General features: G+C 44.4%; 1 protein-coding gene across 1 annotated transcript; it reads left to right on the forward strand.

The window, feature by feature from the left end:
- The first annotated feature begins 14,407 nt into the window (after positions 1-14,407).
- LOC123425028 (uncharacterized GPI-anchored protein At3g06035-like) lies at positions 14,408-16,539 on the forward strand. The gene is made up of 2 exons (XM_045108700.1): positions 14,408-14,648; positions 15,737-16,539. Exons 1-2 carry the CDS (start codon positions 14,576-14,578, stop codon positions 16,246-16,248), a joined length of 585 nt encoding a protein of 194 aa, XP_044964635.1. The 5' UTR covers positions 14,408-14,575; the 3' UTR covers positions 16,249-16,539.
- Positions 16,540-23,106: the final 6,567 nt, after the last annotated feature.

The raw sequence follows: 23,106 nt of genomic DNA on the forward strand, positions 1-23,106 counted from the left end.
TCTTGTTTGTATCTTTGTTGGCTCTTGTGATAGATTAATGGATTATCCCATTTTGGGGGAGTGATGTGCTTTGTGCACCTCACAATCCTATAAATGTGTATACATGAGGAATACCACTTAGTATTGATGTTTCAAGATTATCTAGTCTCTATGTGGCATGTCTTACTCATGAGAAATTCAAATTCTAAATGATCCATTAATTATCTCTTGTTGGTTTTCTTTTGCCACTTGTCAATTTTCTTGGGTTATCACATTATGGGGCAGTAATATGCTACGTGGATATTACAAGCCTAGAAAATGTGTATATTTGAGATATTTCCACTTAGTGTTGATATTATGAATTATCTTGTTCCTAGGTGGCATGCTGGCTCTACAAGTGTCATTTGCTTGTGTTTTGGAGTAAATATGACGTTGGATATATTTGCAATCTATCAATAGAAATTATTTCCAAATACTTTTTGTCCTTTGACAATTGGTATTCCCTTCATGTGGTAGACATTGCTAATCATCTTTACATTGGATTTTGTGCATCATTTGTCTTCCTTGCCTCTTGTGGATAGCTTGTTCATGTCTGTGTTTCTTTCTCGCTGTTTTGGTAAAATCTGGAATCATTCTTAAGTTTCAGGCACGGTACTACCGCTCTGATTGCGGTACTACCGCTGACAGACCTTTACTACCATAGGGGGAGCGGTACTACCGCTCTGCTAGTGGTACTACCGCGATGACCAGCGTGATGGGAGGCAAGTCTTGCTCTTTATGATGCTTTCTGCCATCATGAAATTTGTTGAGGGTTTGGTTTGTTTGGAACCTAGCTCTCTTTTGGAAATTAGATACCTCGTGTTTGTTTTTCCTTCAATTGGTATCTTGTTTCCTTTTATTTCGCATGTGTCAATGGATATCTCTTTCCTTGATGTATCTTTTAATTGATATCCCTCAAGTGATAGCTTTTCGTTTGGTATCTGATTTTCACTTGATATCTTGTCTTTTGGTGTCTTATCAACTAGGTGTTGATTGGATTCTTGAAATCCTTGAGCATGCATATTTACTATATGTAAATCCTTTGGCATGTTTTATTTCTTTGACCCAATATATAGGGGAAACTCCACCTTGTCATAAATTGGCTAAAGTGTGCATGAAATTCAAATTCATATCTATATGCACAGATCTATGTGGAGTTTGTCCTATGTATTGTTGGTTTTCTAACTCCTTGGCACCAATGAGTTTGGGCACCATTTTGTTTGTTTTGTTGTTCTAGGAACAATTGGAGATGCATTGGATGCTAGGCTCACCTACAAGGAAGGTTTTGAGACAATGTGCTTATTGGAGCCAAGTTAGGAAGATCAACGAACAACTATCTACTACATCAATCCAATGTTTTCTCGGTAACAAGTATCTACTTGATGCATTCATTTCTTGCAAAGGCCCAAACCTGTCTTTTCTTGGTTGAGCGGTACCACCGTGAATAGCCACGGTACTACCGCTGGAGAGGTGTTACTGCTGCACTGTGCACTAACAGCACCGGCACGGTACTACCGCGTCATCGGGACCGCGAGGGGTTATACCCTCCTCTCGTGGTTCTGTCTCTCTCTCCAGGTTGCATCATGGCATGAATCTCTTGATTCGTTCTTGTGGTACTTGTTTCCTTTCTCAAAGCATCCGAACGATGATGTCTTATTGCTAGTTGAGATGTCTTTGTTGTTCGTATGTTGGAAGTTCATATTGTACAATAAGAAAATAGTAGGCCATGTGCTATGCTTCCAAGCAAAGATCTTATTGATATATTAATGACTTCCTTTTGGATATCTTGTCTATTCCTTCCTGTAACCATTTCGTGTGTACATACTTCTTTGTGGATATATATATCATCATAATTGTCTTCTACCTAGAATCTTTTACACATGAGAGAAGTTACATCTCTAATTGATATCCTCTTTTCTTTCAAATCCACCGTTGCATTTCCGTTCTTCAATTTTTGGTGGCTTCGTGAAAGGATTTGTCTTGAGTATGGATCTTATATCCTTGCATATTGATGCACTCTTTGGTGGTGAAGATTGTTTTTCCTCATGCTTGTCTTGACAGGGGCCTTGCCATTTCGATTGGTATCCCTCCTCTTGACAAGGTTATTATTTCCTATCTTAACCATTGGTTGTCACAAGCGTTGGTTCTTATTTTGTTTATTAGTAAGCTTGTGAACCCATTTTCTAGTGTGTGTGGGTGTGGGAATGATATGTCTCGCACTTTGTTTCTCATTTCATCAAGACTACATCGATGAGTAATGCTCATCTTTATCTTAGTCTTCTCAAGTGCTTTGCCATGACTCGCACACATCAATTTGGTTGATCCTATCCTTAAGTTTCCTCTTTTACATAATGCTCAACCATATGTCTTGTGCAAGTGATATGCTTATTGTCTCATCTATCTTCTTGCACTCGTTGTGTGTTTTTATTAATTTTGGGGGAGCAACGATCCTTTTTTGTGTACTTGTATCAAATACAAAAATTTTGATTAGTGCACAAATCATGGGGAGCTTCTCTAGTTTTGATAAAACACTATATTTATCATAATATCTTTTATTCATGTGGTTCGAAGGACCATGTGATTGTTTGTTCCATCTGGTATCTTTTGATTGCTTGCTTCTATTTTGTATGCCTTTGTGGCATAAGATCCTTCCATTTGCAATCTTTGGGTCCTCGATATAGTTCGTTTTCCTCCAAATTCTTATCATTTTTTATGTGTATTTCTTTACACCCTTTTGCTGAGAAGTACATACTTTTTGTAGGACCACCTACTATATTGGCTTTCTCAACTTTTTGTCCATTTTGGCAATCGATGCCAATGGGGGAGAAGTTTAGAGAGTTTACTTTGGATATGTTTAGAGGGTTTTGCTTTTATTGTGTAAGCATTTACATCTTGCATTATTGCTTTGTAAGTATGCGCTTGGTTATGCTTATTTCCTTATATAAACTCTCTTGAAGTGGTTGTCATCAATTACCAAAATGGGGGAGATTGTTAGAGCATATTTCTCCATATGTGGTTTTGGTAATTGATGACAATCTCTATGGACTAATGGTTGCCTTAGTTATATTTATATGATTTGTCCATAGGCACTTCTTGACGTCCATCTGTTGGGTTCAAGGAATTTATATGATGACCAAGGTGGTATTCAAGGTATTATCCAAAGAATGGTCATAGAGACACAAGGTTGATCAAGATCGTCAGACAAAGAGTAAATCAAGATGATCAACACTCAAAGCGTACAAGATGTATCGAGAGGGATCAAGTGATCCCATGGTATGGTAAGCATTGTCCATTATGTGTTTGTGTACTAACCCATGGTCTTCGTGAGAGTTCTATCTGGGGTTAGGTGTGTTTCCATGGGTCTTGCGTCAAGAGATAGATCTCATACAACCCATGGAGGATGACATCAAGTGGTGATCGTCATCAAGATTGCGGTGTGCAAGTTCAAGTGGATCATCACGAAGATATCATGCTTGAAGCTTGTCGTCCATTGTGGTGGCAATGGACTTGTGAAGATATGCTGAAGAGGGGCTCAACCATAGCGTGTATGGGGGAGCAATCAACTAGCCTTCATCAAGCCAACGCAATCAAGAAAGGTGGTCCATCTTGAGGAAGCCAAGATCATCGTCATCTATCCCAAGAGGACGAGGTGCAAGGTATAGGTTTTCCCTTGATAGGTTTTCTGTTTTAGGATACTTTGTCGTACTGTTAAGGGGGACTCTCAAGTGAGTAGCTTGATCGTATCGTTCGTTAAGAGCTCAAACCATTTGCATCCTTGCATCATACTTCTTGGTTCTTGTTTGTTGTTTGTCTTTGTTAGTTTTAGAGCTTATGGTCATCTTCAGGACAAGCTCGAGTTCATAGAAAACGAAGTCCATATGCATCTTCTATGATGTTTTCGACGTTGGGAGTTTTTACCGGTCTTATTCGAGGAAGGGTTCTCACCATTTTCTTATGGGCCTTTTCTCACTTGCTTCTTATTGATATTTCTATCAATATTTTGTTAGCCCATGTCGTTAGCTTTCTAACAAACTTGGTTTCATTGAATTCGGACTCCGTATGCGAAAGTTAAGGCAGTTTCTATGGCGAGCGGTAGTACCGCTTGTGCCGAGCGGTAGTACCGCTCTAGGAGCGGTAGTACCACTTCGTGGGACTTTATTTGCGCCTACTTTTTGCCTCATCATGGTTGCTGAACCTACCGAGCGGTAGTACCGCTCCCACGAGCGGTAGTACCGCTCCGTCGGACTTTATTTGCGCATCCTTTTTGCCTCAGCATGGTTGGTGAACCTATCGAGCGGTAGTACCGCTCCATCGGACTTTATTTGCGCATCCTTTTTTCCTCAGCATGGCTGGTGAACCTACCGAGCGGTAGTACCGCTCTGTGCGGGCTGTGAAGCATAACGGTTGGATTTTTCCCCACCTATAAAAGGGGATCTTCTTCCCTATTGACCCTTATCCATGAATCTCGAGTTTGCCCCCCATTGTTGACCTTCTTCGAGTTTGCTAACTCCCAATCCCTCCAATGAAAATTGCTAGTTCTTGAGGGAAAAGAGAGAGGAGATCTAGATCCACATTTCCACCAATCACTTTATCCTCTAAGTGAGGGGAACCCCTTTGGTCTAGATCTTGGAGTTCTCCGTGTTCTTCTTCGTTCTTCCTCTCATTTTCCTCCCTAGCATTAGTTGCTTTGGTGGGATTTTGGAGAGAAGTACTTGGGCACTTCGTGTGCCCTTGTCATTGCATTTGGTGCATCGGTTTGAGTTCTCCACGGTGATACATGGAAGTGAGAAGTTTAGAAGCTTATTACCCTTGGGTACTTGGTACCCTAGAAGCTTGGTGGTGCCTCGGAGCTCAATCATTGTGGTGTAAAGCTTCAGGCAAGCGTCGGGGTCTCTAATTAAGTTGTGGAGATTTCCACGAGCATTTGTGGTCACCTCGAAGCCATATGCCATTGTGGTGTAGCTTCATGGTGTTGTTGGGAGCCTCCAATTAAGTTGTGGAGATTGACCCAACCTTGTTTATACGGGTTCGGTGACCGCCCTCAAGGGTCCTTAGTGGAATCACGGCATCTTGCATTGTGCGAGGGCGTGAGGAGATTACGGTGGCCTTAGTGGCATCTTGGGGAGCATTGTGCCTCCACACCGCTCCAGATGGAGATTAGCATCCACAATGGTGTGAACTTCGGGATACATCGTCGTCTCCGCGTGCCTTGGTTATCTCTTACCCGAACCCTTTACTTATGCACTTTACTTTGTGATAGCCATATTTTTTCTTGTCATATATCTTGTTATCACTTAGTTGTTTATCTTGCTTAGCATAAGTTGTTGGTGCACATAGGTGAGCCTAGTTGTTTTAGGTTTTTTGTGCTTGACAAATTAAACATTAGTTTTATTCGCATTTGTTCGAGCCTAAACCGTAATTACTTTAAAGCGCCTATTCACCCCCCTAGGCGACATCCATGTCCTTTCTGGTGGTCCGGATGATCCGGGAGATCGGAAGTCCGAGTGATCCGGAGGTTGGTCTGGGCGATCCAGGTCTCTAGCCCCAGACTTAGCTAGACGATCCGGACCTGGAGCCGGATGAGCCGGGCAACGTCCGAATGATCTAGGCCTAGTTCCGGATGATCCGGGATCACCTAGTCTTGCTCCTTCTCGTGCATCTTCTTCGTCTTGGCCTTGGGGATGCCTCCTTGGTTCTTCGTGATTGTCTCCCTTGTACCTAACAACACATAGGGTTTCATTATGATGCAGCATCCAAGTCCCATTGATATCGATGTCTAGCACGATGAGCAGTGAGTTCACCTTAGCTTCGATGTCACGAGTGTGTGCTCTTGTCATAGGACCACTTGGGGTTTGTTGAGGTAGTGTGGACTCCATGGAGATGATGGTGGGATGCTCCAAATGACTAGGTGCATGTTCACTACCAGATTGTGTCTCGACATGAGAAATAGAAACATCATTGTGATTCTCTACACGTTCGCTAGGGGCATGCAACGTCCTATCATTTTTCTTTTTCTTTTTCTTCTTAGAAGGACTATGCATATCATCATACATTCTCTGAGAATCTTGTTTAATTCCTTCAGGGTGACATTCAGGATAAAGAGGTTCCTGTTTCATTCTAGCTCCTCTTGGCACTACTCTAACAACATGATCACTAATATTATTCATCTCGGTAAGCAAATCATTTTGTGACTTAGCTACTTGATCTAGTAGGGTGTGAACCATAGAGGCATGTTTACCTAGACCTTTCACATCATTAGCAATTCTAACCATCAAGTCACTCAAACGATTTATCATCATGGTATTATTTCTCAATTGACTCTTAACATAGTTGTTGAAGTGCTCTTGCTTAACAATATAATTATCAAATTCGTCCATGCATTGATCAGGAGTCTTAGCATATGGTATCTTATTCTCATTAAAGGAATGGAGAGAGTTTATCTCCACTACCTGTGTCGGGATATCAAGTCCATGTATTTGTTCGATCAATGGTAACTTATCAATATCCTCAATTTTAATTCATGTCTCCTTCATAGTTCTTTTTTTGCTTCTTGCATATCTTCGGGACTAAGAAATAGAATACCTCTCTTCTTTTGGATAGGTTCAGGTGGTGTTCGGGGAGTGCCCAATCATTAGCATTTTGCAACATATTATTTAATAGCTTCTTGGTTTGTTCAATGGTTCTTTTCCTGAAAACACAACCAACACAACTATCTAGGAAATCCCTAGAAGGGTCTATTACTCCATTATAAAAGATATCCAGAATTTCATTTTTCTGAAGAGGACAATCAGGAAAAGCTCTTAGTAACTCGAGAAGCCTCCCCAAACTTGACGGAGATTCTCTTCTTTAATTTGAGCAAAGTTAAATATTTCCTATAAGGCAGCTTGTTTCTTATGGGCACGAAAATATTTTTCAGAGAAGTAATGCATCATATCCAAGGGAGTACGCATACAACCATGAGAAAGAGAAAGGAACCATTCCCTGGCCTCGCCTTTTAGCGAGAAAGGAAATAGCTTAAGGATATAATAGTATTGTATCTTTTCAACATTGGTAAACAAGGCAACAATATCATTCACCTTCATGAGGTGTTCTACCACAGTTTCATTTTCATAGCCATGGAAAGGATCATATTCCACTATAGGAATCAATTCAGGGTCTATAGAAAATTCATAACCGTTATCGGTGACAAGTATAGAAGAAGTAGCAAATTTAGGATCATATTTGATTTTCTCCATCATATATTATTCTTTTAGTTTGCCTAGTAGTTTCTTCAAATCATCTCTGTCATTACAAGGAAGAAAGTCCCTAGCTACTTCGCCATGCATAACATAACCTTGAGGTACATAAGGCAATTCATATGTATTAGGTGGATGGGGTGTAGCAAGTAATTCAAAGTCTTCATCAGTTTCAGCATTTTCAAGTTCACTAGCTCTAGCAATATGAGCATCAAGTAATTTTCCTAGTGGTACAATTTTAGTTTCATCATGTGTAGCAATAGTATCATCATTAATTTCATATGTAGAATCATCAAATTCATGTGGCAGATCACGTCTAGCAACAGGTGGCGGTGTAACGAGCCAATTCAAAACAGTAGGTGAATCAAAAGCAGAGCTAGATGGCATTTCCTTACCTCCTCTCGTGCAAGACAGGACGATCTCGGTTCGATTATCTTTCAGATTCTTCATAATGGCACTTGAATATCCTCAAGTCAACACAATAAATAGTGCTTTGCTCCATGGTAACGGCGCCAGAAAAAGGTCTTGATAACCCACAAGTGTAGGGGATCACGGCGGTCTTCACGGGTAGTATTTCATCCTAATTTATTGATTCGACACAAAGGAAGCCAAAGAATATTTATTGTCCGTAACATTTGAGTTGTTAATTCAGCCACGCTTGGAATATTATTTTGCAGCAAATATTTAGTAGCACAACAAGCGATAGTAGTAACACTAACATTGATAGCAGCAATTTTAGTAAGAGTAGTAGTAGTAGTAATTTAGTAGTAGGTGTGATAGTAGAATCAACAGTAGTAACATAGAACGATTCAATATATGTGACACGTAGGCACATGGACCAACAGTGAATAATGATTAAGATGACATTGATCATATAAAAGTTACACACTAGGCGACACAGAACTAGCTCCAATTCATCAATATAATGTAGGCATGTATTTCGTATATAGTCATATGTGTTTGCAATAAGAACTTGCATGTCATATTTTGTCCTACCTTCCCGTGGAAGCGGGGTACTATTGGAAACTAAGGGATATTAAGGGCTCCTTTCAAAGGAGAACCGGAGCAAAGCATTAACACATAGTGAATACATGAACTCCGCAAACTACGACAATCACCGGAAAGAATCCCAATTATTGTCACCTTGGGGTATGCGGATCAAGACATGTAATAGGTAACTATAACTTGAAAAGTAGGATCCAAATCAATCTTATATTCATGAAAACATAATAGGTTCAGATCTTAAATCATGGCACTCGGGCCCTAGTGACAAGCATTAAGCATAAAAGTCATAGTAACATCAACCTCAAAACATAGTGGATACTAGGGATCAAGCCCTATCAAACTTAACTCGATTACATGATCAATCTCATCCAATTCCATCGCTGTTTAGCAAACCTACAAAGTAATTACTCACTCCCAATTGTGAGCATCATGGTGGTGTTGATGGAGAAGCGTTGGTGATGACGACGGCAATAAATTCCCCTCTCTGGAGTCCCAAACGAACTCCAGATCAGCCATCCGAAGGAAGAACGGGAGGTAGCAGCGGCTCCATCTCGTAGAACACGATAAAAACTTCTCTCCTATTTTTTCTTGATGAATATGAATTTATAGGACTGCAATTAGGGTCAGAGGAGCCTCGAGGGCCCCACAAGCTATTAGGCCGTGGCCTCGGGGAGAGGGGTCGGGGCCTGATGTCTTGTGCCCCCTAGCACTTCCCCTCTGGTAGATCTTTGCTCCATAAATCCTTATAAATCCCAAAAATAATTCACAAAAAGTTTCGTCTGATTCCGAGAACTTTTATTTCTGCACAAAAATAACACCAAGGTAGTTTTGCTGAAAACAACGTTAGTCCGGGTTAGTTCCATTCAAATCATGCAAATTAGAGGCCAAAATGAGAGCAAAAGTGTTTGTAAAAGTATATACCTTGGAGACATATGAGTGGGCTCGTCCTGTGTGTTGCCACTTAAGACCCGATGGCACAGTAGGTTATCCCCCTCTTTTCTTTTCCTTTTTTCCTTTCTATTTTATTTAAATTGCAGCACTATTTAGCTTTTGTATAAATATGTGACCTAGTCCATTATTCACATTGCAATATTTAACACTACCACAAAAAGTTTGGGAATTTTAAGAAAAAGGTTTGAAACTCATAATAAATTGAAAGGCATTTGAATAATTGTTTTGGCCTCTGTTATAATTGTTTTAAGTCGCTACAAAACTCTCAAAAATGTTGGTTTCAATTGTATAAAATACTTAAGTAATATTTGAAAACCAATCATGATTTTAGTATTCATGTTTGCCAAAACATTTAATCCACTTATGAATTAAATTTGAATTTCAAAAGGGGAGTTTGAAAAGAGATATGAATCAGAGTTGATCAAACACTGTTTAGCAAAAGGGATTAGCTTAATCATGAAGATCATTGTAGCTTGATCACGTAGGTTACTGTTGTTGATAATCCAGGGGTGTTACACATCTAGTGTGCAAACATAGGGTGCATGCCTAATATGTGATCATTTGGACAAACTATGCCACGGTTAACCCTAAACCTTAGCTGATTCCCCTTGAAAACCATGCACCCTAGTTCGTGATAGCTAAGTTGTGTGAAGGAAATTTCATGAAAATACCCGTAGTCATGATTTGTTATTTTCCTAGTAATTTAGTAACATAAAATGATGATGTGTGCAAGTTTCATAATTTTTTTAATTAGTTATGATCAAACATAGCATCCAACCCCCTCTTAAACCCATGTGAAAACCTCTCAAAAACCCGCATGACTAGGGTCGTTCGATCGCCGTTCGGGAACGGTTTAGATCATGCGATAGGGTTTGCCATGGTCGATCCATGAGATGAGGCTTGATTGGCTGGATCGGGCGGGTTCCCCGTGGTTGTGCACATGAGTGGCCCACCTGGCACGGGGGAACAGTGTCAGCCATGGGCCGCGTGCTAGGCCGATGGGCTGCCGTAGAGTCCTAGTCTCAGCCTGTCATGCATGCACCCGAAGTAGCATGCCCTGCATGCACGCTACCACGCAGCTGCGTCACATCAGGGCAATTGGTGCTTCCTCGGGACGTAGTTGGACCGATCGACACACCAAAAATCAATGTGAAAAGACGGAGGCAGTGCTCCGTTGAACTCCCCGCACCGGCGGTCCACTCACGTGCTCCGTTTAACTGCCCCCAGTCCTCTGATTAAATATCTGCATGCGGATCATTCCACCAACGCTTCACTTCATTGCTTCCACGTGCTGCTCAATCCAAAGCTAGTTAATCCACCATGGTGAGGGAGCAACTGACCGCAAGGATCTCCACGAGAGGTCTCTGCCCCAGGGTACAACGCCCGACACCGACAGCGGCTCCAATACTGGAGCGGTTGCGGGCTCCAATTCAGGCTCGGGATCCAACTCCGACACATCCTCGTTGGGCTCCAACAGCTACTCCAACTACTCCAAGATCGAGCCCACGTAGTCTGAGCTGTCTCATAACTATAGGGAGCTCGAGAAGGAGGACGTCGAGGAGGAGGTGACATTCGAGGTGATGTAGGAGCACCTCGACATCTACGACGTGGAAGACGCGGCTGAGGAAGATGCACCGCCTTGTGTGCCCGATACTATCGTGCTCACGGCCCAGGCCGAGGAGGCCCTGTGCGTGACGCAGCAACATCTCGACGAGGCAGTGCTAGCTGCATCTCTGTCCATGATGCAGGCAGAGGCTGTCAGGCATCGTATGGTTGAAGAAGAAGCCATAGCTCGAGAGCAGAGGAGGGGACTACTCTGCGTGCAGCACCCGCCGTCGAGGCAGAAGGCGAGGGACCAAACATCGTCATCCTATCCTCCTCCTCCGACGAAGACCATAAATACGACGATGGCACCATCGTCCTTTCGGATGACGAAGACAAATAGCCGTCCATATGTTGTCACTGTCGGCATTTGTCGGTGTCGGCCAACCATCTCATGTCTCGCCTCTCCTTAAAGTATGTATTAGTTAGTGTAATGTCACTATATATATTAGTTCACTCTCTTAATCTATGACCTTGTTTGTTAAGTTAATCCGACGTATTAGTTCGCGCCTCCCCTTTATATATTGTGTTTTACTATTAATCTATGAACGCTCTCTTAATCTATGAACGTTATCTCTTGCTAGTGTCACCGATTCATGGGCCCTTCTATAACGTAGAAATGTCAAGTCGACTAGCCCTTACTCTGCACACAAGCAAACAAATGCACGTAGCTCAAGTGGCTAGCTTGATGCATAATCAAGCGATGGTCCCGGGTTCGACCCCCACCGGAGGCATTATTATTCCAGTGCGTTTTACAAATAAATCAGACACCGACAGGTGGGTCCTATGGTGTCCCAATGTCAGCATATTTCACTATTTTCTAAAGTAACATACCATACATCGACAGGTGGGTCTTGGGTGTCCCACGCGTCAGCATATGCGTTAGGTAATGATCAACTACATTGACCCGACGGAAACGCTCTGTTTTGGGCAGACTTGAGCGCGGCCGAGTGGTGGTGTAGATAAGTGAGCAGCGTTAGTTGGGTGAGGGAAAACTGGGGAGTGCTAAGCAACCAAGAGCACAGAAATAGAAATCCATATATGAATTGTTCCTTGAAAAATCACATAACTATGCGCTTTTCTATTAATTTCCAAACAGTAATCCATATATGAATTGTTCCTTGAAAAATCACATAACTATGCGCTTTTCTATTAATTTCCAAACAGTACTTTGTTTATCCGTCGTATCATGCTTATGAGAGAGATGTCTTTAGTGAACGCTGTTCATGGGTCCACTTTTTCTATTAAATACCAAAAACACAATTACCTTACTTTTTCTATTAAATACCAAAAACACAATTACCTTACCACTCTTACATACTTTTTATTTTATGTTGTTATATACCTATCACTATCAAATTTAATCCTCGCAATTGAGGGGAACAAGGGGATTGCCAACTCTCTTGTCTTCACTGGATGCGAGCATTTGCTTTGTCTGTGTGCGGATGTTATTGATGTTATATGCGCGGTGTATCCTATTGGTTCGATAAACTTTGGTTGAAATACTATTTACTGCTATACTGCTTCATTCCTTTCTCTTGGGGAAAAACCCAACATCTACCAAAGTAGCAGGAGGTCGCTTCCTTGGTGCTTGGGCTACACGGGCCAATCCGACCAGACCTCGACAACGATGAGGAGGCCGTGCTCTGGGTTGCCGAGTTCGTGGGGGCTGAGGAATCGGGGGATGACAACGACACCAACGCTTGGGCGCGGTCAACTTGACGTATCACGACCCATGACTCCTTTTTTACATCTCTAGATCAGTTGTAAATAAGAAGTTCACAGGGCTAATAGCAACTCCAACGGGGCGATCCAAACGGACACGAATTTTGTCCAGATTTTTTCCGTTTGGGTCACCCGTCTGCCTAGCAGACATGAGGCGGACACGCGCGACCGGTGGACGAACCCAACACACGAGATGCAAAAGACGGACAAGTAAGGCTGCCGGTGTGGAAGACGCAGCTTTCCTCCACTCCCTGCGCCGCCTGGCTCACGACCTGGCCGCCGTCGACCCGCCGGTGCCGTTCCTCAGGGCGGTCTTTGCGTCCGTGTCCCGTCGGCTCCTCCACCGAGGCACGCCGACGACACCGGCACCTCGGTTCTCTCCTGCATCCTCATCATCGTCGGGCCCCTTGCCTTCTTCATCGTCGCCTCCCTCTCCATCAGCGCCTGCCTCCGCGACTACTCACCGCTCGCGCCCGTCTCCCCCGCCCTCGCCGCTGCCCTGAACGCACGGGGCGGGCGAGGGGAAGAAGGATCTGATTGAGTCGCTACCCCGGTTCACCATGGCGTCTACGCTGGTGGCGCTGCCCAGGAGCTCCCCGGACTGCTCGTCTGCCTCTTGCCCTTTAGGCCGGAGGCCGAGCTGCGGCTGCTCCCGGCATTCCGCCACGCGTTCCACGCCGTCTGTGTCGACGCCTGGCTCCGCACCACCCAGACCTGCCCGCTCTGCCGCGCCACCGTCGTGCCCCCGCACCCCTCAATCGCGCCCTCCTCGCCGCCGAACAGCCGCCGCCAACGCCGCCGGAGCCTGCTGCTGCGAGGAGCAGGGATCGCTCCACGAGGTTCCACGTCGAGATGGGCAGCGTCAGCAGCCGCGGTAGGTCGCCGGCCACTTCCACCGACAACGTCCTTGGGGAGGGGCGGACCGCTGATAGGTGAGACCAGGGCGGACACGAGAGGGGAGGAACGGACGAGAGTGGACGATGGGAGCGCCCAATTTTGTCCGCCGCGGAAGCATTTGTGGCCTAGTTTTGCGTCCAGTTTGGGTCGGGATGGACAACAAGCGGACATCAGACGGACATGCGCGTCCGTATGGATCGTCCCGTTAGAGTTGCTCTAATTGAATGAGCTCATGAAACACACAAACAACAGAGGCAAACAAACGAATAATGTCCAATCTTAGAAAGCCTACTCATGGGCTGGCTACTGGCCTTGCTCGTCGTCCATAAGAACAGTTAGGTGGTCTAGTACATGGAAGGACGAAGTGTGTGCGCGCGAGGTACAATTTGCTGAGCTGCGGATTGATTATAACAAATAAAGTATGAAATTGTTTGTAAAAATACATGTCAGATAAAGAATACCTGTACGTTTTGATAGTTTATTATGCTACCTTTATTCGGAAATACAAGACGTTGAGCTGCCAAAACAGTGCGTAATTTGTATTTCTTTTTTTCAAACCGACGGTTTGAAAACGACTCAAATCCTCTTTGCATTTCAATTTCAAACCGACGGCTAAAAATCGACTCGAACCCTCGAAATATGGGATGGACTTGCAGGAATAAAAGGAGGAAGCAACACCGACGTCGGTGACGTTGAGCTGTCCGGCTCCGGCGGCACCAACCAAACGAGCAGCTCGATGGAAAAACCCGCGATGCGCCGCTTTCTTAATTCTTTCGCTTCACGTAATCAATTTGGCACTGCTGTGCACGTTGCCGGGTGCCTTTTTTTTTTTATTAGTAGCATCACGCCCACACCGACAGTGTTAGTTAGGGATCTTCCGTAACAAGAAAGCGACGGCAGGTGAACCAATTTTAACACCGGCAGAAGAACACTTTCGTTAACAACGGCGCTGCTTTTACCTTTTAGGACAGAGGAGTAAGTAAAGAGCAAAGCAATTGCAGTGGCAGTGGGCAGTGGCAGTGGTTGGCAGCAGACAGCAGCTCGCCTCCTTCCTTCCTCCTCCTCACTCCCCCCTATATACCTGCTACCCTACCCGTCGGAGGGTGCGCGCAGTGGCAGAGCTCGGTGGATTGTCGGGGCAAATGGATTCCAGGGCCGCCATCTTCTGCTTCCTGGCCATCGCCTCCTCCCTCCTGCACCCCGCCAGATCTGACGGTAAGAGCAGCCGCAGCTCTTCTTTTCTTTCTTGCTTGCTTGCTCGCTCGCTGCTGCATTTGTGATTCGGTTCTGCGTTTCAGCTGGATCTGATTCTGATCCGCGCGGTGTGGACTTACTGATTTAGAGGTCGATTCTTGGAATCTAATCGCTTAGGGTGATGAGCATAGTGTAGACGTATGGGCTAGCAAGCTGCTCCAGGCGAGGATGTTCGTCTGAATTTCGTTTTCGGTGGTGGTACATAGCATCCTAATTCCTGAATACTTAGCTTGCCGTTGCCTATCGATGTGCCGAGTTCTTGGATGTCGCTAAGCGGTTCTAGTGGGTTGGTGAGAGATCTGGCCTTCCAAGATCTTTTACTCTGTTTTACCTTCATTTGAGACTTGAGAATTACTCAAATTGTTCCAGCACACGGAAGATTCCGCATGCATGATCTGATGGCCATGTCTCGTTGGTCAACAATTGCAGTGTTCTTCTGTTCGCTCCAGCTGGTAGCTGGTGCTCATGTTCTGTTGCAGGGCACGGTCGTGGCCACAAACGAACGGGGTCGCTGGTTGAGTTGGTGTCAACTGTCAAGTGTGCTAGGCACAAGACACACCGCTTAATTAGTAAGACGGTTTTTATGCCCGACGCAAAACCAAAAAAAACGTCTTACATTTTTTTTTTTTTAAAAAAACGTCTTACATTTTTAAAAAAAAAAAAAAACGTCTTACATTTTGGTACAGAGGACAGAGGTAGTACTACTATGATCAACTTATACTGGAAGACTTAGCAATAAAAAACTTGGGAGTGCTTTTGCCTCGTAGAGATCTGGTACTCGCTCTCAAATTAGTTGCTTTAGCCACGAAATGAAGACAACTCTGCACCCATTGTTTTGATGCCGCAGCTTAGCACCTTGTAGTAGACGTCTTGATCCTTTGTGTGTGCGTGTTCGTGTTGGCTCTGTCCATCCTAGTCGTGCAGAGACTGGGTGTGTGCCCATTGTGTTTGGATCCTCTTAATGCTTCATTGTGAGTCAATAAAATCGCCCTTGATCGGAAAAAAATCACCTTGTAAACTGCTTGCCTAATACTGGTTACTGTTTTCAGGGGACGACAACCAGCTCCTCAAGGGGATCAACAGCTACAGAGCTTCTCTCAAGGTCCCGGCGCTCACCGAGAACAGCAATGCTGACTGCCTGGCCGAGCAGCTAGCAAAGAAGTTCAAGGGGCAGCCGTGCACAAACACCACCGGAGCCAACACCGTCCCCGGCACCGAGCCGCAGTTCCCCGACTACCCCAAGTTTCTCGACCGCTGCCACCTCAACGCGTCAGTTACCGAGGATGGACAGGTGATGCCGGCATGCGTGCCCGGCCTTGTGGCCGACGTTGTGCTGACCAACTACACCAAGTCCCAGTACAACCGGTTCCTCAACGACACCAAGTACTCCGGCGTCGGGATCGGCAACGAAGGAGACTGGGTGGTCGTCGTCCTCAGCACCAGCACCGACTCCGGCGACTACTCCCCTGCTCCCCCGGGCTCGAACTGGGCTCCTTCTGTCCAGCCATTCAGCTGGATGATTCTTTCGCTGGTAGGGTTTGTAGTTTTGCTGATGAAGTGAGGAGATCGATGTTGCTCATATCGCGTGCTACACCGCTGCAAATGAGTGTTTTGATCTTATGCCCGTGTCGATCATTTCTGTATCATTCAGATTTTCGTTTCTACTTTTGTCCAGTTGACACCACAGTACAGTAGCATATGCATGCCAAGAGGTTTGGGATCAAAACAACTTATTTTCACTATTTGCCTTTCACCACAATTGGCAATGGTTTTATGCATATTGTGGTTAGGTGATGTGCATTATTGAACCACGTCTTTCATCTTTGATTAGCTAAAACAAGAACTTCAACTTTGTTGGGTGTTGGCACTGTGCACTCAATGTCTTTTCACATTCGTACTGTGCATTTAGTTTGTTATTATTTGAACTATATTGGTGAAGCTGAGATGACTTGCGTTTTTTCTTCTTTGAGAGGAGATAACTTGTGTGTTTGTAGCTCAGATAACCAATAGATTTTCAATTAGAGGGCAGACCAACTTTGTTGGGTGTTGGCACCGTGCACTCTACAATCGAGCCCCTCAAATGCCCCTTATATTTGGATGGACAGTCCGTCTGGTCAGTGACGAGTCAAAAAATCAAACTCAGCTGATATCCTCAAACCGGCCTGGCTCCTCAAATGTCCCATATATGTCCGGATTGTTCAGTGACGTTTAAACCGGCCTGAGTCCTCAAATGTCCCATATACGTTCGGACGGATGGCCGGTCACAAAATCAAAACTCAAGCGGTATCCTCAAACCGGCATCAATGCGTCTGGGCTGACCGACACCTCCATATCCAACCCCTATCTGAGGCGAATATGGGGATGCTAGGGCGTATCCGTCACGTCGAATCCGACAAACGAGACCTGTCAAAAATTTCATCAAATCCTTCCCTCCCTCCCCCCCCCCACCCCCACCACCTAATCGACCAACCCTTTTTCTCTCCTCTCTTCGTCATCGTCCGTGTTGGGCCTCTCCTAGCTCCGTTGCCATCCCAACCCCTCAGCGTTGCCACCACAACCACAAAACTCCTTCCCGTTAGTGTCGCCGCCTTGGACGCCGCCATGGTACGCCCGACTCTTCTCGGAGCACATTTTGAGTTTCAAGGATCCATTGGAAATGGAGCACATTTTGAATTTCAAGGATCCGGTCAAAGGGAGAGAGGATCTACGACCGAGATAGGATCGCTAGCGCACGACTGCTCTACAAGGAGTATTTTCAACCCATACCCACATTCCCTAAAACATTTTTTTTCGTCGACGATACCCTATGTGCGAACCCTTATTCTTGCTCGTGATGGAGGGAGTGGAGGCACATGATCCCTACTTCAGTCTCATGAAGGATTGTTGTGAAAAACTCTCTTTCTTTCCCTTGCAGAAATGCATGGCTACTTCGAGGATGCTTGCAGTAGGTACCGCTGTTGGTGAGATGGTCCGGATGAGGAAGATCACATGACTTGATACCACTGTGAGATTTGACTATGTCGTGCTGCAAGTGTTTAGAGTGAAGTATCTGAGAGAACGAACTATGCAAGATACAGAAAGGTTGATGGTTATTGTGGCAGCAAGATTGCATGCATTGGCAATGGAAGAACTACCGCAAAGGTTTACATGGGATGTACCAAGGTCACACCAAAGAGGCCACCAGCATGCTAGAAGCAGTGGTATCAAGGGACTTGTGGATTTGGCGTGCTTTCTTTGGCATGCTTTGTTCTCACAATGACATCAATATGCTCATGCGATCTCCGTTGTTCAAGAGAATTTGTGGTGGGAAGGGCCGCCATGCAACTACACCATCAACATGCGAAACTAAAACATGGGGTACCACCTTGCCGATGGTATATATCCTTAGTGGGTGGCGTTTGTGAATACCATATCTGATCCTCATGGTGACAACCAAAGTCGCTTTGCAACAATGTTAGAAGTAGTTAGGAAGGATGTGAAGATGACATTCAGAGTGCTCCAAGGTCGTTGATGTATTGTTCGTGGAGCTGGAATGATGTGAGAAGCAGAGACTTTGTGGCAGCTGATGACATATTGTCATTTTGCATAATATGATTGTCAAGAACAAGGGTAAAGGCGCAGCCCAAACCCATGATTCTTAGATCCCGAAGTACAAATCAACATTACGAAACAGGATACAGACCATATTCTGAATTTTCTAGAGATGCATCGAAACCTTCGAGATCAATAGGTGCACGTGCAATTACTCAATGACCTTGTTGAGCATATGTGAATCCACAATGGAAACCAAGGAGCTTAATGTTTAAATTGTGCTCTTCAGATCAATTTTGTGTTTTATACTTTCTCTATGAACAAATGTTATTTACATGTTGTTGGGATTTCCTCCTCACGTGGGCTGTGAGGAGATGACTATTTGAGGCCTTTTAGGCAGCCCATAGAGGTGCAAAAGCCCACTACCCATTAGGGTTATGACCTAGGGTCATTTTGGTATTTGGATGTGAGAGGATGGGGATGCTTTACCCTCCATCCACCAGCCACCACCAAGAGTGACGAAAATCAGTTCACCCTCCAAGAGAGAAGAAGAGATAAAATCAAGTGAGAAAGGGAAAAAGAGGAAGATTAAAGTAAGAAGCAAAGGGAATTCCTCCCCAAGGTTGTGATGCTCCAGATCCACCACCTTGTCTCCTTCAAGCTCGGTTCCACCATCTTTGGTGAGATTGTTCCAATCCCTTGCTCTTGATCCCCAAATCCTATTGTATTCATCCAAGGTTCAGAAATCTTGATGTATGAGATCCTCTAGTGATATCTAGAGAAGAACTTGTTGTATCCCATATTTAATAATAGGGGAAGAGGATTTGGTTGTCTTAGTCCCGTGGTTTCCCCCCTCGGGTTGAGGGGTTTTCCATGCAAAATCGGATGTCTCTTTTGTTGATGCTTGTTGCTATCCAGAAAGTTACTCCTACTACAAGACAATCTTGAGAGGAGCGTCTTGTGGTTGAGTAACATTTTTCCTCCATATATGATGTTGCATATGTTTCCTTTCATGCTAACCAATTATCCTTTGAGTTAGTGCATGATGTGTTGCTGAGGTTACTTTGTTTCCGCTGCAGTTTTCAGTTAAGCACAAGTGCATTTGTGTGCTAATTCCGAATAGAGTGGCATCACAGCCTTGGTTTCTTAGGAGGTTGCTAATCCGAGTTGCCTGATTGTTGCTGGAAGTGCTTCTCACAATGGCTTTGGGAGAAAGCGCTACTACAAGTGGCAAGATGAAACTTGATTCTTCCAATTACTCACTATAGAAGCCCATGATTGAAGACATCCTTTATTGCAAGGATTTGTATGAGCCAATTGTGAAAGACAAGATACCCACAGGTGTCACAGAAGCAAAATGGAGAGTATTGCAGAGAAAGACAGTAGGTATGATTTGGTTGTACATCAACCACAATATATTCCACCATGTTGCAAATGACACAAACGCGTATGAGATGTGGCAAAAGTTGGAGTCTATGTATGAGAGGAAGACATCAATGAACAAGGCATCGGTGATCAAAATACTTGCAAAGCTTGAGTACCGAGATGGCACACGTGTTATTGAGCACTTGAATGTCTTTCAATGCCATATAAATCAACTTTTTTCCATAAAGATCAACTTTGAGGATGAGGTGCAAGCATTGCTGCTACTGAGTTCCATGCCTGGTAGTTGGAACACGCTTGTTGTGTCACTTAGCAATTCAGCTCCGGATGGGAAGCTGAATTTGGAGATGGTGAAGAACAGCATACTGAATGAAGAAGCCAGAAAGAAGGAAAAGGGTGATGCCTCCTCTTATGATGCGTATGTGGCTGAAACCCATGGGAAGAATGAGAACCATGGACGTGGTCGCACTAGATTTTAGCATGGTAGAACCAAAACCAGGGGGAGATCAAAATCAAAAAAGAGAAAAGATATTACTTGCTTTCATTGTGGCAACCCGGGACACATGAAGAGCGAGTGCAGGAAGTACAAAAGAGATCTTGGAGAGGGGGAACGTGAAAACCGAGCAAAAGGCTGAGAGCAGCTCAACCATGACTGCAACACATGAGGACTATCTAGTCATTGAAGATGATGAATGCTATAGTGGTGTTCGTGATGATGCCATGAATTGGGTTGTGAATTCTGGTGCATCCTTCCACATCACATCACACAATGAGTATTTCATATCTTACACTAGTGGTGTTACTGGCCAAGTGAGGGTGGGAAATAGTGGTTCGTCAATAATTATTGGCAAGGGCTCTATATGAATTGAAACAAACACATGTTGCAGGTTGGTGCTCGATTATGTGAGGCACGTGTTGGGGAACGTCGCATGGGAAACAAAAAAAAATCCTACGCTCACCAAGATCAATCTATGGAGATCAACAACTACGAGAGGGAGAGTGCATCTACATACCCTTGTAGATCGCTAAGCGGAAGCGTTGAGAAACACGGTTGATGTAGTTGAATGTCTTCATGATCCAATCACGATCCGTCCCGTGATCCAATCACGAACGTCCTGATCAAGTGCCGAACGGACGACACCTCCGCGTTGAGCACACCTAGAGCTCGATGATGCCTTCACCACCTCAATCCAGCGAGCGTGTGTGAAGTAGTAATTCAGTTCTCCGGCAACACGAGGTGTGGTGGCGGCGATGGTGGTGTTATTCCGGCAGGTCTATGTTGAGCGCTACCGAAACCGCAAACGAAGGACAAAACGATCTAGGAAGAGAGAGAGGGTGCCAAGGGCTTGGTGTGTCCTCTTTGGGCGCCCCTCCCCCTGTATATAGGTGGAGGGGCGTGGGGAACATCCCCTCCAATCCCTAGGGCGCATCCAAGGTGGGAGGAGGTGGAATCCTAGTCCTCCTCCTTCCCTTCCATACAAAGGTGGACTTTCCACCTTTCCAAATTGCATGGGCCTTGAGGGAGTTTGTGCATCCGACCCAATAAGGCCACGGAGCCTCCCCTCAGCCCATGCATAACCCTTGGGACATGGTGGAACCCTTGGTGGACTTTCGGACCCCTCCATAAGTTTCTGGAACCTTCTAGAAGCTTCCCAGTACAATATCCAAAAACCCTCAAACTTTTCCGATAGACAAAATATAACTTCCCATATATAAATCTTTACCTACGGACCATTCCGGAACTCCTCGTGACGTCCGGGATATCATACATGACTCCTAACAACATTCGGTCACTAACACAATAACTCAACTATGTCTATATCGTCACCGACGTTAAGTGTACAGACCGTGCGGGTTCGAGAACTATGCAGACATGACCGAGACACCTCTACGATCAATAACCCATAGCGGTACCTGGATGCCCATATTGGTTCCCACATATTCTATGAAGATCTATATCGGTCGAACCAACGATGTCAAGGATTCAATTAATCCCGTATGCAGTTTCCTTTGTCCATCGGTATATTACTTGCCCGAGATTCGATCATCGGTATCTCCATACCTAGTTCAATCTCGTTACCGGGAAGTCTCTTTACTCGTTCCATAATACAAGATCCTGTGACTAACTCCTTAGCCACATTGCTTGCAAGCTTATTGTGATGTTGTATTACTGAGTGGGCCCCGAGATATCTCTCTGTCATATGGAGTGAAAAATCCCAGTCTTGATCCATGCCAACTCCACAGACACCCTCGGAGATACATGTAGAGCATATTTATAGTCACCGAGTTACGTTGTGACGTTTGATACACACAAGGCATTCCTCCGGTGTCGGTGAGTTTCATGATCTCATGGTCATAGGAACAGATACATTGACATGCAGAAAGTAATAGCAGTAAACTGGATACGATCAAATGCTATGCTTAAGGTTTGGGTCTTGTCCATCACATTATTCACCTAGTGATGTGATCCCGTTATCAAATGACAACTCATGTCTATGTCTAGGAAACCTTAGCCATCTTTGATCAACGAGCTAGTCCAGTAGAGGCTCAGTAGGGACACATTGTTGTCCATGTATCCACACATGTACTTTAGTTTCCAATCAATACAATTATAGCATGGATAATAAACGATTATCATGAACAAGGAAATATGATAATAACTAATTTATTATTTCCTCTAAGGCATATTTCCAACAGCATGTTCCCGACATAAGGCTGAATTTATTGTTAGTGGGCAAGCTTGATGGTATCAAACATCCTAGTTATTTTTGTGAAGGGAAGTGAAAGCTCACCAAAGTCTCTTTGATTGTGGCTCGAGGAAGTAGGCAAGGTAATCTCTGTGTGACTAAAACCAAGTTGTGTAATGAGGTGTTAAACATTGCTGAAAAAGACACTTGAGTGGAATTGTGGCACAAGAGGCTTGGGCATATGAGTGAGAAGGGCATGCATGATCATGCTCGCATGGAGCACCTCCCTGAGTTGAAAGGTATATCCTTGAAACTCCGCGCACATTTTTTTTTCTGGCAAAAAATATAGTATTGCATTTCATACACTCCCTCCACAGCGTGCAGAAAACGTTCTTGATATTGCGCACACTAATGTTTGCTCCACGACTGAAAATTCTCATGGTGGAGCATTATACTTTGTGACTTTTATTGATGACCATTCGAGAATGGTTTTTGTGTATGTGCTGAAACACAAATATGAGATGCTTGAAGCCTTCAAGGAGTGCCATGCCAAAGTTGAGAGAGATACTGACAGGAAATTGAAGTGCATGAGATGAGACAATGATGGTGAATACCTAGGTCCTTTTGAAAGGTATTTTAGGAAGTTTGGCATCAGGTTTGATAAGAGTCCACCAAAGACACCTAAGCTCAATGGTCTTGTAGAGAGAATTAATAGGAAACTCGCAGAGAGGGTCACAACTATGCTCTCTCATGCTCATTTACTTAATTATTTTTAGGTTGAAGCATTGAATAATGCTATGTATATGGTTAACCTATCT

The sequence above is a fragment of the Hordeum vulgare genome, chromosome 2H, assembly GCF_904849725.1.
Source record: "Hordeum vulgare subsp. vulgare chromosome 2H, MorexV3_pseudomolecules_assembly, whole genome shotgun sequence".
NCBI lineage: Eukaryota > Viridiplantae > Streptophyta > Magnoliopsida > Poales > Poaceae > Hordeum > Hordeum vulgare.

Coding starts and splice junctions, on each gene's coding strand:
- LOC123425028 (XM_045108700.1), top strand. CDS start 14,576: ATGGATTCCAGGGCCGCCATCTTCTGCTTCCTGGCCATCGCCTCCTCC. Junction 14,649..15,736: donor GCACCCCGCCAGATCTGACG/GTAAGAGCAGCC, acceptor TACTGTTTTCAG/GGGACGACAACCAGCTCCTC.